The 23,573-nt window shown below is 43.0% G+C and overlaps 1 protein-coding gene across 1 annotated transcript in view; it reads left to right on the top strand.

The window, feature by feature from the left end:
• Positions 1 to 20,391, top strand: part of F13A1 (coagulation factor XIII A chain) — a 482,528-nt gene extending 462,137 nt beyond the window's left edge. Inside the window, exon 15 of the mRNA XM_077269818.1 lies at positions 19,441 to 20,391. Within this exon, the coding sequence (XP_077125933.1) occupies positions 19,441 to 19,591 (151 nt within the window). The 3' untranslated portion in view covers positions 19,592 to 20,391. The remainder of the gene's footprint in view (positions 1 to 19,440) is intronic.
• The last annotated feature ends 3,182 nt before the right edge of the window (positions 20,392 to 23,573 follow it).

Genomic DNA, 23,573 nt, shown 5'->3' with positions numbered 1-23,573 from the left:
CTAGTTCCGCTACTTTGGTTTCGCCATTTTTCTGCAACTCTGGTTTCCATCCTCGTTTTTCCTCGGGACATGTGGAGCCTTCTGACTGTCCTGGGGTAGATTCTGTGGTGGATAGGTTGCAGCAGATTTGGAATCATGTGGTGGACAACTGAAAGTTGTCACAGGAGAAGGCTCAGCGTTTTGCCAACCGCCGCCGCGGTGTGGGTCCCCGACTTCGTGTTGGGGATTTGGTATGGCTGTCTTCTCGATTTGTTCCTATGAAGGTCTCCTCTCATAAATTTAAGCCTCGCTTCATCGGTCCTTACAAGATATTGGAAATCCTTAATCCTGTGTCCTTTTGCTTGGATCTTCCGGTGTCGTTTGCCATTCACAACGTGTTCCATAGGTCTTTGTTGCGGCGGTACGTTGTACCTGTGGTTCCTTCTGTTGAGCCTCCTGCTCCGGTGTTGGTTGAGGGCGAGTTGGAGTACGTGGTGGAGAAGATCTTGGATTCTCGTCTCTCCAGGCGGAGGCTTCAGTATCTGGTCAAGTGGAAGGGCTATGGTCAGGAGGATAATTCCTGGGTGGTTGCCTCTGATGTGCATGCGGCCGATTTAGTTCGGGCCTTTCACGCTGCTCATCCTGATCGCCCTGGTGGTCTTGGTGAGGGTTCGGTGACCCCTCCTTAAAGGGGGGGTACTGTTGTGAATTAGACTTTTTTGGCTCCCTCTTGTGGTCACTGGTGATATGACTCTGGGATTGTCTTTCCTCAATTTGGCACCACCTGGGTCGTTAGTCCAGGGGTGTTGCTATATGAACTTCCTGAATTCTCAGTCTGGTGCCTGGCATCGTTGTAATCAGTCCTTTCTGCTTGCTCCTGTCTGCTGGTCTTGGTTCTTGCAAAATTAAGCTAAGTCCTGCTTCCTTGTTTTTTTGGTTATTTGAATTGCTCTTATTTTTTGTCCAGCTTGTACTAAATGTGATTTCTGATTTTGCTGGAAGCTCTAGGGGGCTGGTGTTCTCCCCCCGGGCCGTTAGACGGTTCGGGGGTTCTTGAATATCCAGCGTGGATATTTTTGATAGGGTTTTTGCTGACCGTATAAGTCATCTTACTATTTTCTGCTATTAGTCAGTCGGCCTCTCTTTGCTAAATACCTAGTTCATTCTTACGTTTGTCTTTTCTTCTTACCTCACCGTTATTATTTGTTGGGGGCTTGTATCCAACTTTTGGGGTCTTTTCTCTGGAGGCAAGAAAGGTCTATCTTTTCCCTTCTAGGGTTAGTTAGTTCTCCGGCTGGCGCGAGACGTCTAGAACCAACGTAGGCACGTTCCCCGGCTGCTGCTATTTGTGGTGCTAGGATTAGATATACGGTCAGCCCAGTTACCACTGCCCTATGAGCTGGTTTTTTGTGTTTGCAGACTTGGTATTTATTTCTGAGACCCTCTGCCATTGGGGTCATAACAGGAAACCTTCTGAACTACAAAGAGACATTTAGACCCCTTCACAAACAAAGAATTAGCATGAAGGACTTGGAACACCATTCTGACCTGCTTCACATGAGACTCCCAATCATCCGAAAAGACCAAAATATCATCCAAATATACAATAATGAATCTATCCAAATACTTTCGGAAGATGTCATGAATAAAGGACTGAAACACAGATGGAGCATTAGAAAGCCCAAATGGCATCACCAGGTACTCAAAATGGCCCTCGGGCGTATTAAATGCTGTTTTCCATTCATCACCCTGTTTAATACGCACAAGATTATATGCCCCTCGAAGATCTATCTTGGTGAACCAACTAGCCCCCTTAATCCGAGCAAACAAATCAGACAATAGAGGCAAAGGGTACTGAAATTTGACCGTGATTTTATTGAGAAGGCGGTAATCTATACAAGGTCTCAGAGAACCATCCTTCTTGGCCACAAAAAAGAACCCTGCTCCCAACGGTGATGACGACGGGCGAATATGCCCTTTCTCCAAGGACTCCTTTATATAACTCCGCATAGCGGCGTGTTCCGGCACAGATAAATTGAAATTTAGGAAATTTACTACCAGGAATCAAATTAATAGCACAATCACAATCCCTATGAGGAGGTAGGGCACTGGATTTGGGCTCATCAAATACATCTCGGTAATCCGACAAAAACTCAGGGACTTCAGAAGGAGTAGAAGGAGAAATTGACAATAACGGAACGTCACCATGTACCCCTTTACAACCCCAACTGGACACAGACATCGATTTCCAATCCAATACTGGATTATGGACCTGTAGCCATGGCAAACCCAACACGACCACATCATGCAAATTATGCAACACCAAAAAGCGAATATCTTCCTGATGTGCAGGAGCCACGCACATGGTCAACTGAGTCCAGTACTGAGGTTTATTCTTGGCCAAAGGCGTAGCATCAATTCCCCTTAATGGAATAGGATACTGCAAGGGCTCCAAGAAAAAACCACAGCGCCTGGCAAACTCCAAGTCCATCAAATTCAGGGCAGCGCCTGAGTCCACAAATGCCATAACAGAGTAGGATGACAAAGAGCAAATCAGAGTAACGGACAAAAGAAATTTAGGCTGTACAGTACCAATGGTGACAGACCTAGCGAACCGCTTAGTGCGCTTAGGACAATCAGAGATGGCATGAGTGGAGTCACCACAGTAAAAACACAGCCCATTCTGACGTCTGTGTTCTTGCCGTTCAGCTCTGGTCAAAGTCCTATCACATTGCATAGACTCAGGCCTCTGCTCAGAGGATACCGCCAAATGGCGCACAACCTTGCGTTCACGCAAGCGGCAATCGATCTGAATGGCCAAGGACATTGATTCATTCAGACCAGCAGGCGTGGGGATGCCCACCATAACATCCTTAAGGGCCTCAGAGAGACCCTTTTTGAAAATTGCTGCAAGGGCACACTCATTCCATTCAGTAAGCACAGACCACTTTCTAAACTTCTGGCAATATACCTCCGCTTCATCCTGACCATGACACAAAGCCAGCAAGATTTTCTCTGCCTGATCCACAGAGTTAGGTTCGTCATAAAGCAATCCAAGCGCCAGAAAAAACGCATCTACATTAAGCAATGCAGGATCTCCTGGTGCAAGGGAGAATGCCCAGTCTTGAGGGTCACCACGTAACAAAGAAATAATGATTTTTACTTGCTGAATGGGGTCACCAGAGGAGCGGGGTTTCAAAGCAAGAAACAGTCTACAATTATTTTTGAAATTCAGAAATTTAGATCTATCCCCAGAAAACAAATCAGGAATTGGAATTCTAGGCTCTAACATAGGATTCTGAACTACATAATCTTGAATGTTTTGTACCCTTGCAGTGAGTTGATCAACACAAGAGGACAGACCTTGAATGTCCATATCTGCACCTGAGTCCTGAACCACCCAGAGGTTAAGGGGAAAAGAAAGACAAAACACACTGCAGAGAAAAAAAAATGGTCTCAGAACTTCTCTTATCCCTCTATTGAGATGCATTAACACTTTGTTGGCCAGCTGTACTGTTATGGACCTGGTGGTTAGGTGCACCTGGAATGACCTGATGGTTAAACTAAAAGACAGGACAAGCTCTGGGAAGTGGGAACTCTGCTGACCGCAATCCTAATCCTATAAAACACACACTAGAAATAGCTGTGGAGCGTACCTAACTCTCCCTAGACGCCTCTTCACAGCCTAAGAGCTAACTACCCCTAAAGATAGGAAAATAAGCCTTTCCTTGCCTCAGAGAAATTCCCCAAAGGTAAAGGCAGCCCCCCACATATATTAACTGTGAGTTAAGAGGAAAGTCACAAACACAGGGATGAAACAGGTTTCAGCAAAAGAGGCCAGACTTACTAAATAGACTGAGGATAGGAAAGGGATCTATGCAGTCAGCACAAAAATCTACAAAAAGCCACGCAGAGTGTGCAAAAAGACCCCCGCACCGACTCACAGTGCGGAGGTGCCACTCTGCAACCCAGAGCTTCCAGCTAGCAAGGCAATATCATGTTAGCAAGCTGGACTAGAACTTAGCAAATACTAAGAAATATATTCAGTACACAATGAACAACAAATGAACTAGCAGGGACTTAGCTTCTGCTGGAGTAGACAGGTCATCAGAAAGATCCGAGAGAGATCTGAACCAGTACAGATACATTGACAGCTGGCATGGAGTAATGATCTGAGTGGAGTTAAATAGAGAAACCAGCCTAGCCGCAAACGAGGGCAGCTGAGGAAGCAACCTCAAAACCAGCAGTTCCACTCACAGCCACCAGAGGGAGTCCACGGACAGAACTCGCCGAAGTACCATTCATGACCACAGGAGGGAGTTCGAGAACGGAATTCACAACACTTTTAGCTGATTCAATGTAAGCTATATTCTTGTGATCAATGACCACAATAAGTGGATAAACCCCCTCCAAATAATGCCTCCATTTCTCAAAGGCCAATTTGACAGCAGGTAATTCACGATTCCCAACTTCATAATTTATTTAAGCAGGCAAAAAAGTTTAGAAAAAAAAGCACATGGACGTACATTAGTCAGAGTTTTGGGCCCCTGTGATAAAACTGGCCCTACTCTGAGGAATCCCCCTCCACAATGAACAGTTATTGGAGGGCAGGTTGAGTCAGAATTGAAGCAGATATGAACCACTCACCCCTTTATGTGTAAGGTCATTAAGAGGTTTAGCAATCAGAGAAAAGCTCTTGATCAATTTTTCATAATGGTTAGTGAATCCAGGAAAACATTACAAAACCTTAAGATCACGAGGTTGAACTCAATCCATTATGGTCTGGCAGAGAGAGACAGACCACCCAGTAGCTGACTGTAAGTCTGGCAGAGGTCAGGAAATAACAGCCCAGTTAAGTAGCCTGGCAATCACCTGGGATAATGAACACCTGGATACAACCAGCTTCTCCCAGTCTCAGACTGGATGGCCGAGCTGTCAATCAACACACTGACAGCTCACCACGCCATTGCACCAGACTGGACAACTGAGTTGTTAATCAAAGTACTGACAGCTTCAGCACACCCATGTACCAGATTGGATGGCTGAGCTGTCAGTAACTGCATCCCAGACACACTGAGGGGTTGGAACTGTGACATAAGTATGTTCAATACTTTTTCCCTGTAATTTCTTATTATTACACATAATTTAATTTATGGACATCTATGGTTTGATGTCCTTGCTCATGTGTATTGGTTGGGTAGTTACTGACATCTGTTGAGAATTTCATGTCAATTGCACTTTTAGAAATATATTTTCTTAGAAAACTGGTGACATGTTCAATACTTATTTCATGATGTTACAGTATGAACTGGCAATCAATCATTTACTATATAATTTAAAATAATATAATGTGTTGGGTGTAGAAACCATTTAAGAACTCCTGTCCTGCGACTTGTACAATTTGACCAAGGTATTATGTTTTTTAAGATTTAAATCAGCAGGATCTTGATTCTTGATGTGTCCATTGCACACATCGCTTCTGCCATTTTATTGTTTTCATAGGGTCTTAAAAATGTATTTTCAGGTCTTGAAAAATAAAACATTTTCACATTCATTATTTTACAATTTTGAGTACATATATACCATAAATGTACCTTTAATCTTTTATCTGATATGGAAATAAATTACAAAGAGTTTATTTTACACTGGAGATCACAACATGTAGTTCACTATATCGATCACCCATTACTTTCAATGGTATGGTACTTTTTATTTTATAGGTGAGAGGTATCTTTCACTAATTTTATGCAAAGGGCAACCACTTACTTTGTTAATTTAAGACATTTTTATAAAATCTCTAGTTAATTTTTGAAGTGCTACAAGTCGTCCTAATCATAATCCCTTGTTCGACTGTGCATAGGAAAATAGCAACAAGCAATGGTGGACAGGGAAGGCGCAGCTTATGAATACAGAGGATTTGGTTTTATGTGCACATAATGGAGAGGACTCGAAGGCTGGAGAATATAACTAATGTATAGTATTGAGCATTGCGATACCGCAAGTATCGGGTATCGGCCGATATTTTCTGTATCGGAATTCCGATACCGAGATCCGATACTTTTGTGGTATCGGGAATCGGTATCGGGATCGATATTAATGTGTAAAATAAAGAATAAAAATTAAAAATATTGATATACTCACCCTCTGACGCGCCCTGGTTGTAACCGCCAGCCTCCGCGACCAATCACAGGCCGCAACGTCATCTAAGGACTTTCAAGCGCTCATTCTTATGAACGGAGGCTGGCGGTTACAACCAGGGCACGTCAAAGGGTGAGTATATCAATATTTTTTATTTTTATTCTTTATTTTACACATTAATATGGATCCCAGGGCCTGAAGGGGAGTTTCCTCTCCTTCAGACCCTGGGAACCATCAGGATACCTTCCGATACTTGGTGTCCCATTGACTTGTATTGGTATCGGGTATCGGTATCGGCGATATCCGATACTTTTCGGGTATCGGCCGATACTATCCGATACCGATACTTTCAAGTATCGGACGGTATCGCTCAACACTACTAATGTATCTTTCGTGCAAAGTTTAGAGTGGTTAAAAAAATGCATCTCTTACTCAGGAGGACCAGAGTGTGGAATTTTTCATGTGACCTGTAATGGTGCTGCATCTCAAATAAACAGTTTCTGCTGGGCTCTCCTATGGATCCCAGTAGATCCATTTGCGCACCATTTCTGCATCTCTTGGCAGGAAAAATGCAGAGGCAAAAACACATGTTTTTGTGGCATTTTTTATTTGCGCTTTTGATTAAGATTTTTCCCCACTAACTAGTATGGGTGAAATTTGCAGCAAAAACGCTGAAAGAATTGACATACCTAGCAATCAAACCATCAGCTTATTTAAAACTAATTTAAATCTGGGTTTACACCATCTGACTTGTGTTAAATAACCATCGATTTGCCTGTCAGTGGTTGTTTAATAGACCGTGCTTTATATCCGCATAGAAAGAAGAGTAATAGATCATACTGTGCACATAAACTTGGCAGCACAGGTCCTCTTCGCAAAGGGCGATGTGCTGCCGAGAAAGATGATCTTTTAACCAATCCAATAGATCACTTCACCTGACAAGCAAATATTTTGCTAATTATTTAGCTAATCAGCAGCCTGTTTACACTGCAGGATTATCAGGAGATGAGTGTTCCTAAGGACGCTCATTACACCATAATTGTGAAGTGTAAATGGATCTTATGAAAAAGGGATCATTTAAATTAAAAAACAATTTAAGCATCCAAGTATACTTTTTAAAACTTAATGAAATTTCAATGCAAGGGTAGAATCACAGAACAGTAACAGTCTATTTAAATAATAATCTCATTTGTGGCTAGGTATTCAAGATGATAAATAACATCTGTCTCATGATGGCTCTGCACATTATTTGGAAGTATTCATCACTGTGTTTTGTTCAAGGCAAAGCACTTTTTCATATATAAACAATTTTTTATGAAAGAGATAAATATGTTATTATACCTTTCTTTTTCTCTATCTTCACTTGACATTTAGGTTTCTCATTTCCCCTTTTGTTTCCTCTCCTTTGTTTTGTGCATATTTCCATAATAGTAATACCTTAACCCCTTAAGCCCCGAGGGTGGTTTGCACGTTAATGACCAGGCCAATTTTTACAATTCTGACCACTGTCCCTTTATGAGGTTATAACTCTGGAACGCTTCAACGGATCTTGGCGATTCTGACATTGTTTTCTCGTGACATATTGTACTTCATGTTAGTGGTAAAATTTGTTCGATATAACTTGCGTTTATTTGTGAAAAAAACGAATATTTGGCGAAAATTTGGAAAATTTCGCAATTTTCCAACTTTGAATTTTTATGCCCTTAAATCACAGACATATGTCACACAAAATACTTAATAAATAACATTTTCCACATGTCTACTTTACATCAGCACAATTTTGGAACCAAAATTTTTTTTTGTGACGGAGTTATAAGGGTTAAAAGTTGACCAGCAATTTCTCATTTTTACAACACCATTTTTTTTTAGGGACCACATCTCATTTGAAGTCATTTTGACGGGTCTATATGATAGAAAATACCCAAGTGTGACACCATTCTAAAAACTGCACCCCTCAAGGTACTCAAAACCACTTTCAAGAAGTTTATTAACCCTTCAGGTGTTTCACAGGAATTTTTGGAATGTTTAAATAAAAATGAACATTTAACTTTTTTTCACACAAAATTTATTTCAGCTCCAATTTGTTTTATTTTACCAAGGGTAACAGGAGAAAATAGACCCCAAAAGTTGTTGTACAATTTGTCCTGAGTACGCTGATACCCCATATGTGGGGGTAAACCACAGTTTGGGCGCATGGCAGAGCTTGGAAGCAAAGGAGCGCCATTTGACTTTTCAATGCAAAATTGACTGGAATTGAGATGGGACGCCATGTTGCATTTGGAGAGCCCCTGATGTGCCTAAACATTGAAACCCCTAACAAGTGACACCATTTTGGAAAGTAGACCCCCTAAGGAACTTATCTAGATGTGTGGTGAGCACTTTGACCCAACAAGTGCTTTACAGAAGTTTATAATGCAAAGCCGTAAAAATAAAAAATCATATTTTTTCACAAAAATGATCTTTTCACCCCCAATTTTTTATTTTCCCAAGGGTGAGAGAAGAAATTGGACCCCAAAAATTGTTGTGCAATTTGTCCTGAGTACGCTGATACCCCATATGTGGGTGTAAACCATTGTTTGGGCGCAGGGCAGAGCTCGGAAGGGAAGGAGCGCCATTTGACTTTTCAATGCAAAATTGACTGGAATTGAGATGAGACGCCATGTTGCATTTAGAGAGCCCTTGATGTGCCTAAACATTGAAACCCCTAACAAGTGACACCATTTTGGAAAGTAGACCCCCTAAGGAACTTATCTAGATGTGTGGTGAGCACTTTGACCCAACAAGTGCTTTACAGAAGTTTATAATGCAGAGCCGTAAAAATAAAAAATCATATTTTTTCACAAAAATGATCTTTTCACCCCCAATTTTTTATTTTCCCAAGGGTAAGAGAAGAAATTGGACCCCAAAAATTGTTGTGCAATTTGTCCTGAGTACACTGATACCCCATATGTGGGTGTAAACCATTGTTTGGGCGCAGGGCAGAGCTCAGAAGGGAAGGAGCGCCATTTGACTTTTCAATGCAAAATTGACTGGAATTGAGATGGGACGCCATGTTGCGTTTGGAGAGCCCCTAATGTGCCTAAACATTGAAACCCCCCACGAGTGACACCATTTTGGAAAGTAGACCCCTTAAGGAACTTATCTAGATGTGTGTTGAGCACTTTGACCCAACAAGTGCTTCACAGAAGTTTATAATGCAGAGCTGTAAAAATAAAAAATCATATTTTTTCACAAAAATGATCTTTTCACCCCCATTTTTTTATTTCCCCAAGGGTAAGAGAAGAAATTAGACCACAAAAGTTGTTGTACAATTTGTCCTGAGTACGCTGATACCCAATATGTGGGTGTAAACCATTGTTTGGGTGCATAGCAGAGCTCAGAAGGGAAGAAGCGCTATTTTACTTTTCAATGCAAAATTGACTGGAATTAAGATGGGATGCCATGTTGCGTTTGGAGAGCCCCTGATGTGCCTAAACATTAAACCCCCCCACAAGTGACACCATTTTGGAAAGTAGACCCCCTAAGGAACTTATCTAGATGTGTTTTGAGAGCTTTGAACCCCCAAGTGTTTCACTACAGTTTATAACGCAGAGCCGTGAAAATAAAAATATTTTTTTTTTTCACAAAAATGATTTTTTAGCCCCCAAGTTTTGTATTTTCACAAGGGTATCAGGATAAATTGGACCCCAAAAGTTGTTGTCCAATTTGTCTGGAGTACGCTGATACCCCATTTGTGGGGGGGGACCACTGTTTGGGCGCATGACAGAGCTCGGAAGTGAAGGAGCGCCATTTGGAATGCAGACTTAAATGGATTGGTCTGCAGGCGTCACGTTGCATTTGCAGAGCCCCTGATGTACCCAAACAGTACAAACCCCCCACAAGTGACCCCATATTGGAAACTAGACCCCCCAAGGAACTTATCTAGATGTGTTGTGAGAACTTTGAACCCCCAAGTGTTTCACTACAGTTTATAACGCAGAGCCGTGAAAATAATATTTTTTTTTTTTCACAAAAATGAAATTTAGCCCCCAGTTTTGTATTTTCACAAGGGTATCAGGATAAATTGGACCCTAAAAGTTGTTGTCCAATTTGTCCTGAGTACGCTGATACCCCCTATGTGGGGGGGAACCACTGTTTGGGCGCATGACAGAGCTCGGAAGGGAAGGAGCGCCATTTGGAATGCAGACTTAAATGGATTGGTCTGCAGGCATCACGTTGCATTTGCAGAGCCCCTGATGTACCCAAACAGTACAAACCCCCCACAAGTGACCCCATATTGGAAACTAGACCCCCCAAGGAACTTATCTAGATGTGTTGTGAGAACTTTGAACCCCCAAGTGTTTCACTACAGTTTATAACGCAGAGCCGTGAAAATATTATTTTATTTTTTTTTCACAAAAATGAAATTTAGCCCCCAGTTTTGTATTTTCACAAGGGTATCAGGATAAATTGGACCCTAAAAGTTGTTGTCCAATTTGTCCTGAGTACGCTGATACCCCCTATGTGGGGGGGAACCACTGTTTGGGCGCATGACAGAGCTCGGAAGGGAAGGAGCGCCATTTGGAATGCAGACTTAAATGGATTGGTCTGCAGGCGTCACGTTGCATTTGCAGAGCCCCTGATGTACCCAAACAGTACAAACCCCCCACAAGTGACCCCATATTGGAAAGTAGACCTCCCAAGGAACTTATCTAGATGTGTTGTGAGAACTTTGAACCCCCAAGTGTTTCACTACAGTTTACAACGCAGAGCCGTGAAAATAAAACATATGTTTTTTCCCACAAAAATGATTTTTAGCCCCCCAAATTTTTATTTTCCCAAGGATAACAAGAGAACTTGGACCCCAGAAGTTGTTGTTCAATTTGTCCCTAGTACGCTGATACCCCATATGTTGGGGTAAACCCCTTTTTGGACGCACGGGAGAGCTCGGAAGGGAAGGAGCACTGTTTTACTTTTTCAACGCAGAATTGGCTGGAATTGAGATTGGACGCCATGTCGCGTTTGGAGAGCCCCTGATGTGCCTGAACAGTGGAAGCTCCCCAATTCTACCTGAAACCCTACCCCTAACCTCACCCCTAACCGTTTACTGAACATTTTCTGACAGTCATAAGTGCCACGTATATAAGTGCCACGTATTTAAGAGCCACGTATTTAAGTGCCACGTATTTCAGTGCCACGTATTTCAGTGCCACGTATTTCAGTGCCACGATATTTCAGTGCCACGTATTTCAGTGCCACGTATTTCAGTGCCACGTATTTCAGGCACTGAAAAATACGTGGCACGTAAATACTTCAGTGCCACGATATTTCAGTGCCACGATATTTCAGTGCCACGAATTTCAGTGCCACGAATTTCAGTGCCACGTATTTCAGGCACTGAAAAATACGTGGCACGTAAATACGTGGCACGTAAATACGTGGCACTGAAATACGTGGCACTGAAATACGTGGCACTGAAATACGTGGCACTGAAATACGTGGCACTGAAATAAGTGGCACTGAAATACGTGGCACTGAAATACGTGGCACTGAAATACGTGGCACTGAAATACGTGGCACTGAAATACGTGGCACTTAAATACGTGGCACTTAAATACGTGGCACTTATATACGTGGCCACTGAAATATCGTGGCACTTATATACGTATATACGTATATAAACGTATATTTCAGTGCCACGTATTTCAGTGCCACGTATTTCAGGTTAGGGGTAGGGTTAGGGGTAGGGTTAGGGTTTTTTGTTTTTTTCTTGTTTTCTTGTGTTTTTCTATAAAAACGCATGCGTTTTACCGCGTTTACATGCATTTTTTCACACATGCGGTTTTTTTAAAAAACGCATGCAGATAAAAACGCAAGTGTGAAACCAGACTAAAAGACGCTTTTTATAGCAAAAAAGTTTTTGCGTCTCCACATTTTGAGACCTATAATTTTTCCACATTTTGGTCCACAGAGTCATGTGAGGTCTTGTTTTTTGCGGGACGAGTTGACGTTTTTATTGGTAACATTTTCGGACACGTGACAGTTTTTGATCGCTTTTTATTCCGATTTTTGTGAGGCAGAAAGACCAAAAACCAGCTATTCATGAATTTCTTTTGGGGGAGGCGTTTATACCGTTCCGCGTTTGGTAAAATTGATAAAGCAGTTTTATTCTTCGGGTCAGTACGATTACAGCGATATCTCATTTATATCTTTTTTTATGTTTTGACGCTTTTATACGATAAAAACTATTTTATAGAAAAAATAATTATTTTGGCATCGCTTTATTCTGAGGACTATAACTTTTTAATTTTTTTGCTGATGATGCTGTATGGCGGCTCGTTTTTTGCGGGACAAGATGACGTTTTCAGTGGTACCATGGTTATTTATATCCGTCTTTTTGATCGCGTGTTATTCCACTTTTTGTTCGGCGGTATGGTAATAAAGCGTTGTTTTTTGCCTCGTTTTTTTTTTTTTTTTTCTTACGGTGTTTACTGAAGGGGTTAACTAGTGGGCCAGTTTTATAGGTTGGGTCGTTACGGACGCGGCGATACTAAATATGTGTACTTTTATTGTTTTTGTTTGTTTTTTTTAGATAAAGAAATGTATTTATGGGAATAATATTTTTTTTTTTATTATTATTTATTTAGGAATTTTTTTTTTTTTTTTTTTACACATGTGGAAATTTTTTTTTTTACTTTTTTACTTTGTCCCAGGGGGGGACATCACAGATCGCAGATCTGATAGTGTGCACAGCACTCTATCAGATCCGCGATCATACTTTCATCGGAGCAGGCTGCAGCTTTCATCTGCAGCCTGCTCCGACCCGGAAGTGCTCCCTGCAGGACCCGGATACAGCCCCTCGGCCATTTTGGATCCGGGGCCTGCAGGGAGAAGACGTTCGGTACGAGGTGAGTACATCACCTTGTACCGATCGTCTCAGGGAAGCCCGCAGGGAGCCCCCTCCCTGCGCGATGCTTCCCTGTACCGCCGGTACACCGCGATCATGTTTGATCGCGGTGTGCCGGGGGTTAATGTGCCGGGGGCGGTCCGTGACCGCTCCTGGCACATAGTGCTGGATGTCAGCTGCGATATGCAGCCGACACCCGGCCGCGATCGGCCGCGCTCCCCCCGTGAGCGCGGCCGATCGCGTATGACGTACTATCCCGTCACCGGGAATTAAGGCCCACCCCACCTCGACGGGATAGTACGTCATACGGGCTTAAGGGGTTAACAAGTAAAGTCATTCACAATAACAATACTTTCTGCTAAGGAACTACAATATGTCTACTGGTAATGGTTTCTTGCATAAGGAAATCCTTCAATAAACGCCGGGTTTAGTAAAGTGTCAGAGAAATTTTATTAAGTCGGCTCACTGCTTGAAATATCATTGTCCTTTTTTACACAAATAGAAGTGTCCTTTAAATGAAACCTGTCATGTCAGATAACACTATTAGTCTGCAGATATGAGTTTAATCTGTAGGTTAATAAGGTTAGAAAGATTCTCAGCCACCTTATTGAAAGATGTCTCCTGACGATGCCCAGTGTGGTGAAACACGTGTCGAGGTGCGTGTGCACTCCCCATTTGGTGCCTCTACCTGGTGCCTTACATTACTGACCTCATAATGTCTCTAGGTAATGAGCATGCATTATAGTTATGCACTTTAAATTTATTGCTGCTATTTAGTCTACTAAAAGTGCCATGTATCTATATACTTACTACATTGCTATTACCATTTATTTGTTCTATATGACATTATGCCACTTTAACCCTTGCCTCACTTAATCGCTAATGACATCTAATGCGCTGTATATTAAAATACTGTTTACACTGTGTGCAGAATTATTAGGCAAGTTGTATTTTAGAGGATTATTTTTATTATTAATCAACAACTATGTTCTCAATCAATCCAAAAGATTCAAATATCAAAGCTTAATATTTTTGGAAGTTGGAGTGGGTTTTTTTAGATTTGGCCATCTTAGGAGGATATCTGTTTGTGCAGGTAACTATTACTGTGCAGAATTATAAGGCAACTTAATAAAAACCAAATATATTCCCATCTCACTTGTTTATTTTCACCAGGTAAACCAATATACTGCACAAAATTTAGAAATAAACATTTCTGACATGCAAAAACAAAACCCCCCCAAAATAGCTACCAATATAGCCACCTTTCTTTATGATGACACTCAACAGCCTTCCATCCATAGATTCTGTCAGTTGCTTGATCTGTTTACGATCAACATTGTGTGCAGCAGCGACGACAGCCTCCCAGACACTGTTCCGAGAGGTGTACTGTTTTCCCTCCCTGTAGATCTCACATTTTATGAGGGACCACAGGTTCTCTATGGGGTTCAGATCAGGTGAACAAGGGGGCCATGTCACTATTTTTTCTTCTTTGAGACCTTTACTGGCCAGTTACGCTGTGGAGTAGTTGGAGGCATGTGATGGAGCATTGTCCTGCATGAAAATCATGTTTTTCTTGAATGATACTAATTTCTTCCTGTACCACTGCTTGAAGAAGTTGTCTTCCATAAACTGGCAGTAGGTCTGAGAGTTGAGCTTCACCCCATCCTCAACCCGAAAAAGTCCCACAAGTTCATCTTTGATGATACCAGCCCATACCAGTACCCCACCTCCACCTTGCTGGTGTCTGAGTCGGAGTGGAGCTCTCTGCCCTTTACTGATCCAGCCTCTGGCCCATCCATCTGGCCCATCAAGAGTCACTCTCATTTCATCAGTCCATAAAATCTTTGAAAAGTCAGTCTTAAGATATTTCTTGGCCCAGTCTTGATGTTTTATCTTGTTTCTTGTTCAAAGGTGGTCGTTTTTCAGCCTTCCTTACCTTGGCCATGTCCCTGAGTATCGCACACCTTATGCTTTTTCTTACTCCAGTAACATTGCAGCTCTGAAATATGACAAAACTGGTGGCAAATGGCATCTTGGCAGCTTCACGCTTGATTTTCCTCAATTCATGGGCAGTTATTTTGCACCTTTATTGCCCAACACGCTTCTTGCGACCCTGTTGGCTATTTGCCATGAAAGGCTTGATTGTTCGGTGATCACGCTTCAAAAGTTTGGCAATTTCAAGACTGCTGCATCCCTCTGCAAGGCATCTCACAATTTTGGACTTTTCAGAGCCCGTCAAATCTCTCTTCTGACCCATTTTGCCAAAGGAAGGGAAGTTGCCTAATAGTTAAGCACACCTTATATAGGGTTTTGATGTCATTAGACAACACCCCTCCTCATTACAGAGATGCACATCACCAGATTTACTTAATTGGTAGTTGGCTCTCAAGCCTAAACAGCTTGGAGTAGGACAACATGTATAAAAAGTCTCATGTGATGAAAATACAACTTGCCTAATAATTCTGCACACAGTGTATAGTACATTTATATGTTTGCCTATGTCATATATAATACAATGTAATTTACATCATTATTAGAGATGGGTGAACCCAAACAGTAAAGTTCGGGGTCTGTACCAAACACCAGGAAGTCCGTGTTACTGTTCAAGTATTTCCCTCGCTGTCATCTGCATGACAGCAGGAGAAACACCAGTGGCCTGAGCAGAGAGCTGCAGTTCCCAAGCTGTCAGATGACAGCTGTGACCGGCAGTTAAAAGGTTACCTCTGGTCTCACTCGTCCGCTAATGAGTGAGTACTACTCCCATCAGCCTATGCCTGCTGTTGCTGATAACTGTGAGAGCAATTGGCGCTGATGGGTGTATTCATCAGGAAGCACCTGTGCTAAAACAAAATAAATAAAATGATGTGGGGTCTTTTCTGAATTTTATAGCCAGCACAGTCAAAACTGATAGCTGTGGGCTGCAACCCTCAGCTGTCAGCTTTATCATGGCTGTTATCAACAATAGAGGGGTCCCATGTCATTTTTTTATTATTTCAATAAATAGTTTAAAAAAACGGCATAAGGTCCCCCCATTTTTGACAACCAGTCAAGATAAAGCAAACAGCTGGGGGATGGCACTCTCAGACTGGTTAAGGACCATGGATATTGCTCCCCCAGCCTAAAATTAGCAGCCCACAGATGCCCCAGAAAAGGCGCATCTACTAGATGTGCCAATTATGGTGCTTTACCTGGCTATTCCCTTTTGACCTGTTGTTTGCTCAAGTGGGATAATGGTTGTGGGGTTTATGTCACACAAACAGTTATACTCACTTTACGTCTAATCTATTGAAGCCCTTTTCTCCTGTAAAAAAAACCTAATCTAATAAACATCCATAATACTCACCTTAAGTCTAATTCATTGAAGCCCCTGTTCCCTGTAAAGAAATCATAAATAAACTACCATGTCCCTCCCATGAAGGTTAGCAATACTGTCCCTTGCCATAATCCATCTCTGTGATAACTGGTTTACAACCTGAATGGTGCTATAATGCAACCGTCCAGGCTGAAAACCAGGAGACAATGAGGTGCTGCAATTTGCAGATTTAGAAGGTGCATTCTCAGGCTCACTTCACTGTGAGTCAGGACAAAGAACTGTGGTGACCTTAATGACATCACCACAAGCACTAAGAGAATTTAAATAGAGGATTTTATTTGTGCTGTGTGCTACTGGTAAATTTCAAAAATAAAAATTGATACCAATAAAAGTAAAATTGATTGAGACATTAGTAGGTTAAGTGTTTTGGAATATCCATATTAAATCAGGAGCCCCATATAATGCTCCATACAGTTCATGATGGGCCTCATGAGATGCTCTATACAAAATACGCCCCATATAATGCTCCATAAAGTTAATGATGGGCCCCATAAGATGCTCCATATTAAAATATGCCCCATATAATGCTGCATAAAAGGTTAATGATGGCCCCATTAGATGCTCCATAGAATATTATGCCCCATGTAATGCTGCACATAGGTTGATGGCCCCATAAGATGCTCCATAGAATTTTATGCCCCATATAATGCTGCACAAAGGTTGATGGCCTCATACGATGTTCCATAGAATAATATGCCCCATATGCTGCTGCTGCTATTAAAAAAAATGACATACTCATCTCTCATTGCTGGGGGTCTGGTGCCGGTGTCCTGAGTAGGTGGGGACACCGGTGCACTATGGGGGCCAGGTGCGGGAGTTGCCACTGGCTCAGAACACCAACACTTGCGATATTCCCCTGTCCCCATTCCACCACCGCGTGCAGCTGTGTGTTCCGGGTCTCTGCAGTGACTGTTCAGGCAGAGGGCACGCACTAACTAACGTCATCGGGCCCTCTGCCGTGAACGTCACAGCCAGAGGACGTGGAATACAGAGCCCAGCAGTGGAACGGGAATAGGTGAATATCGCATGGCTCACCCTCCCCGTCATACTAACCCCTTCCTGATGCGGCCCTGCTTCTTCCTTGTCTCTGGTGCTGGCAGCTTGCTCCTGTGTTCAGCGGTCACATGGTACCGCTCTTTAAAGTAATGAATATGCGCTCCACGTGTCCATATTCATTACTTTAATGAGCGGTACCACGTGACCGCTGAACACAGGAAGAGCTGCGGGCGCCGGAGACCATTGGAGAAGCAGGGACATGCAGAGACTGCATCAGGAGAGGGTGAGTATGATGTGACGGCTCCTGCCGTTCCCCCTCCCCCACCAACCTCCTGGGACAGTGACTCGAATATAAGCCGAGAGGGGCATTTTAGCCTAAAAAATGGGCTGAAAATCTCGGCTTATACTCTAGTATATATGGTATATGGTCTTTTTTGATTGTTGTCTAATAAACTTGACTATTTTATACATTATAATATATCCCTTTTTCTGTCATTCTACTATGTCGCCATTTTAGCACAATACTGTTATCTTTATTTGATAGGTAGTGAAGCTTCTGGGAGAAATTGAACTTTATTCCTTCTGGGAGCTGACAACTTTCAGTTGTGTTGGCGTGCCGACGTGGCTTCAGTCACAGCTCAGTAGTGGGGAGTGGTGAGTGGTGGCTGAAAACATGCCCCGACACTTTAAATGACAGCTCGCTCTGTACTGATGTGATTGCAACCACCTCACACAATACAGTGTGCTATGACTGCAGCTGCACCGACAAACCTATATGACTGAATGCCAGCAGCTCCTGGGATGAATAAAGTTAATTTTCTCCTGGGAATTGGGCTTTCAGTAGGCAGCCAGGCATCATTGTAAAGCCAGACTAACCCCATATTTGAAAGGTTAATAGCCTGATCCAATGTGACAGGTTTCCTGTATGGTAGAAAAAAAAGAAATACTGTATATAGAAAAACAGATGTAGAAATATACAGTATATATGTTGATTTTATGCTTTTTGTCTAATGAAATTATTCCTGTAAGTTGCTTCTCTACATTAAGTAGCAAATCTCATGCTAGATGGCATCCCAAACAATTGTGAGAACATTGTGGCTGCATTATTTTTGGGCAAAGGAGCTCATGCCCCCTGCATGGTACACACCCTAAACTTAATTGTGTAAAGTTTAGAGAAATATGCCTTCTTGAAGAAGGTGATGGCCATAGCCAGGAGTGTCTCTGGGAATTTTTTTGAACCAAAGCACTCCCTCCAGGCTTTTCCAAATCAGGATGTTCAGCCATAGCACCGATTAATTTGCGACATTACAGCGTGCTGGAATTCAATGCTGCGTATGTTAGAGCAGCTGTATGAGCAACACAAAGCAGAGACTGAGCATAAAAAGTCTGTCAGTTCAATGTCTTATTATGCAGACTGTTAGTTGCCACCCTTTACCATCTGCTTGCCCATAACCATACATGTTCATGTCACTTTGACATTACTAAGGCTGTGCTTGCATTAAATAGTTAGAAAAGGGGATGAATACAGCCCTAGGAGATCTTAGAGTGTTTTACAAGACTTTTACAATTTTTTGTCGAATTCAAATTTTAAATGATTTATTCATCTCTTTATGTTAATAATTGTAATAGCATTGTATTATAGTGTAATTAAACTATATAACTCAATTTAAGTACCTATCAAAATATTTAAAAAGCCATAAGTGGACTGGACAAAAGCACAAGAATACTAAAGCAGTCTATCCATGGTGAAATACTCTTTTAATAAAAGACATAAAAAGTCAGTGCTTTTGAGCCTTTATACAATTTGTTTATTATGTAAATCATTATTATTAATAATAATCATTATTATTATTTCTATTTATAGAAACATATTTCGCAACACTTTACATTTCAGATGGTACTTGCACAGACAGTAAAGGCATAACAGAATAACACATAATTGAACAGATACCAAGAGTAGCGAGTGCCCTGCTCGCAAGCTTACAATCTATGAGAACCATTAGGAAAAATGTGATCATATAATGACACAAGCACTAACACATCTAATATTTATAATTCCTTTTTTCAGAGAAGTCGCTGCAAATACAACTGTGATTTGGGAAGAGACTTGTACTCCAAGAGTGGCAGGCAACAGAAAACTTATTGCAACTCTTGACTCAGAAACTCTTCGACATGTGTATGGAGAGCTGGACTTAGAGATTTTGGCTGGAGGCAATTAGTATTGGAGTCCTTTTTTACAGGTGTTATTTGCATCCATATAGTTATAAAAATAAAATTTTAGTAAATACAATGTAATAATTAACGCTACCTTACAAGGTATATGCATAAGCAGGATGTTCAAACTTGCCCCCAAAATCTGTAAACCAATTGTTATCTCTTTCTTCTATCCATAGAGTAGTTTATATTCTATAGCATCATTTCTGTAACGCATATGTATCTATGAATTTTAACCACTGAATTTGTAAGAGTTGTCTTTCTATAGTTCTTGCTCTATGTAATGTAAATCCAGGGGTGCCACAGCTTAGTTCTGAATTAGGACCCTCAATGAGACTTTGCCTACCATTAAATAACTCATGAGGTACTCACAACTGAGAGCCCATTGGGGGTGTAATAGGCTTCCCCCCATTTATTAACTTGAATACCATTGTCACTGTTCACATGGCATCTAAGGTATAAAACTGCTGTGATCAGAGTTATCTCCACTCACAGTAGTCACTGGCAGGTGTGTGCTGTGTAAAACAACCAGCAACTCCAAGTCCTCCCACCTTCTACCATACACGTAAGGCAGATGTTGGGAGAAGAGGAAGACACCAGGCAGCTTGTAGGACCATTCAGAACTGGGCCACATTAGATCATGGGCCCATGACATGTTGTCATAGGCAGTATGCCAGTGAAACTAAGCCAATTATCCTTTTCACACATTAATACCAACGTATTCACTTTATTATAACATTTTTACTTGCTTTCTATATTTTGCAAGCTCTTAAATAGTTAATAATAAACCATATTTCCATAAAAATTCTATTGATGTGTTTTCATTTGTGTCCCTTATTTGCCCCATTTAGCCACAGCTATGTTTGCTCCAAATACTTACATTTGATGCATCTACATGTAAGGGGGACAACCAGACCACGGGTACCTGTGTGCCGGGTCCGGAACTGAAAAGGCTGCATCCTCTTTTCCTGTGGGGGAGGTTTAGGGAGGCGGACCTTCCTCTATTGCCTGGGAGAAGCTGGAGGGAGAACTTCCACCTGACTGAGGGGGTCAGAGATATAAAAGGGAAAAACGTACACAGCAGAGCAGTTTGGCGCCAACCCAGGGCGGCTCACACGAAGGTGAGCGGCATGCTCCGCTTCCCCACCGCAGAGTACTGGCGCTGTGGTAGGGCCCTACTGTCTGAAGAGGACCGCCGCGCTGAGGAGAGCAGCGTGCCCAGCACCAATCCAGAGGGAGGGACCGCTGCAGAGAGTGCAGAGCTAGGAGTGTTCAGCAGCAGCCAGGCAGAGAAGTGCTCCATCCTGGGAGCATCAGCCACGTGCAGATCAGCGTCCGTTGTCTCCCACCGCCAGCGGCAGGGACCAGTGAGTGCAGCAGTCCCAGAGCATCCGTATAGCACAGCCCCGTGCTCAAGCACCCCCACCGCCGAGCTGACAGAGACTGTGAGGAGAGACGTGCAGGGTGCCCATTGATCACCACAGAGCAAGGTGCTGAATGTTCTGAGCTAGTGAGTACTGTGTGCATGCTGCCAGAGAGAGATCAGGTGTAGCACCCCACCAGAGAAGCAGCGTGCCAGTGGTTGTCAGCGCTTCAGTCTTGGCGGGAGCAGGCAATGCGCAGCATAGTGAGAAGAGTGCAGTGCGCCCAGTAGCTGACAGAGATTGAGGTGCCGTGTGCTTCATGACTGTGAGTACAGCGCACGTGCTGCAAAGAGAGAACTGAGCACTGGATAGACTTGTGTAACCTACATTACCAGCATATACTTTCCCACTCACGGGAGACTCTGATTTTGCCGGTTTATATTTGCTGAGTCACATTGGGCTCATACAGTACTGTGGCCCGCACCCTTATCAGCCAATGCAGTATATGGACTGAGCCCAGCGGAAGGTACCAGAGACCGACCGCTGACACCAGAAGATGGGCATTGTTGCTCACAGGATCTTCCTGAAAAAGACACCGCCCCAGCCATTGCTGGCGCCATTGAGTTTTCACAGGAGTTAAAGTTTGCGGAACTCCGGTCATAAGTGTTTTACAAGAACTGCCGTCATCTGCACCGTTGTTCTTCTACTTACGACATCCTTTGCCATCTAATCTGTTTAATTCCCTGGTTGACACTTCACCTACCAACATCCTTTTCCATTTTTACTGTTTAACTCTTTACCTCCCTGTGTGGCGTATTCCCCTGTTAAATAAAACTGTTAACCCTTGCTCTGCCTCCTGTTGTCACCGCATCCGGCAACCTGCTTACATACACAGTCTAAGATAGTTTATTTCAACATTTTACTCTGAGATATGTGTTTAAATAACTGGACATATAGATCATAAGTTGAGTTGGAAAAGCTTTTCTGCATTTTCAGGTGTTAATGGAATCAGTATACCTAGAGGTGAACATACCATCAGTGCAGCTGGACAAGGGCCCAGAGATGGAGAGGGCCCATGCTAGCTGTGCAACGGCATCTTATACTAAAAGCAATCCTGTCCTGTCACTCAGAGACTGAGGTTTACAGAACCCAGAGTCAGATTGTCCCCATCACTGGTGCTTAGGACAGGAAGTGTTCTTGAAGCTCTGCTGTCTAGAGTAAAAAAATAGCAGCACAGTTGCAGGAAGGAAACCATCATCAGCTTCCTGTCTGGCACTTTCTCTATGATTCAGACACATGTATTAACCCTTACATATGGCACTGCGGGAGCTGCGTTCCAGTGTAGGAAGATGGACTGGGCCGGTGGTTCCTCTCTTGTGCTGGTCCTGGAACCATCAGGGCTGTCACCATTGTTGCAGGGGGGAAAGCATTTAGACCTGGATGGACCTTTGTACTTGTTTGAAGGGGGCATGACAGACATAAAAGGCACTGTGTGCAGGAAAAGGGCAGACTCGGAGGGAAGGCAGAGTATGCTACAGGAGACAGTTAACTCTCGCTCCCTGAGACGACGTCGTAGCACCGGCCCTCACTGCAGTATGATACCTCGTTCCTCTGCTGACCATGAGAGAATTGACTGTGTGCCTTCACCTAGGTGTAATACTGAGTTGACCGCACGTGCCGTTCTTCAGTCTAATATGGGCGTGTGGCCCACTTCTGAACCGGACGACCAGCTGGAGCCGACTTTCTTACATCCCGCCTCCACCACCAAACTCTACAACACTCTGTCAAAAATAGAGACTGTGTCATGACCTGTACGTTGCTCCTTCACCGCAGGACCTCGCTCAAGAGAACCTGGACACACCGCTTCTATCAGTAGACACGGCCTCGGTTTCCTTCAGGACCATGTCAGGGACTTCACGTGCTTTCTGTGGGAGTACAAGCCTGCACCGCCCTGAAAACTTGAGACTGATAAGTTTGCCTGTTGTTTAACAACTGTTTAGTTAACCCTGTTTATGCATTATTCTTTCAAATCCCCCTCATCATTAATACTCTCCCTGCGGGGAGTTTCCTCTGTAATAAACCCCTTAGCTCTTGGTCTGCCTCCTGCTCATCACTGCATCCCGCGTTCCTGTGATTTCAACACCAGCAAAACACAGTATATGTATGGCTCTGCGATCGTGGGGGCTCACGCTGGGTCCTTCAAGTTCCTGCAAGGAAGGTGGCCTGTGAGCGCCTGCTAAGAGCTAAAGCTGACACGCCTCCTCTCCTGCCTGTCAGATGCTCCTCTGATGCCCTGCAGTGCAGAAATGTCACAGAGTAATAGATCAGCGATTTGTCACCATTAGTGTTGAGCATTCCGATACCGCAAGTATCGGGTATCGGCCGATACTTGCGGTATCGGAATTCCGATACAGAGTTCCGATACTTTTGTGATATCGGAATCGGATCCATATTCATGTAAAAAATAAAGAATTAAAATAAAAAATATGGATATACACCTCTCCGGCGGCCCCTGGACCTTACCGCTGTAACCGGCAGCCTCCGTTCCTAAGAATGAGCGCGTGAAGGGCCTTCGATGATGTCGCGGCTTCTGATTGGTCGCGTGCCGCTCATGTGACCGCTC

Source organism: Ranitomeya variabilis, chromosome 6 (assembly GCF_051348905.1).
Source record: "Ranitomeya variabilis isolate aRanVar5 chromosome 6, aRanVar5.hap1, whole genome shotgun sequence".
Lineage (NCBI taxonomy): Eukaryota > Metazoa > Chordata > Amphibia > Anura > Dendrobatidae > Ranitomeya > Ranitomeya variabilis.
The sequence above is the reverse complement of the archived record's forward strand: the minus strand, read 5'-3'. Positions and strand labels throughout refer to the sequence as shown.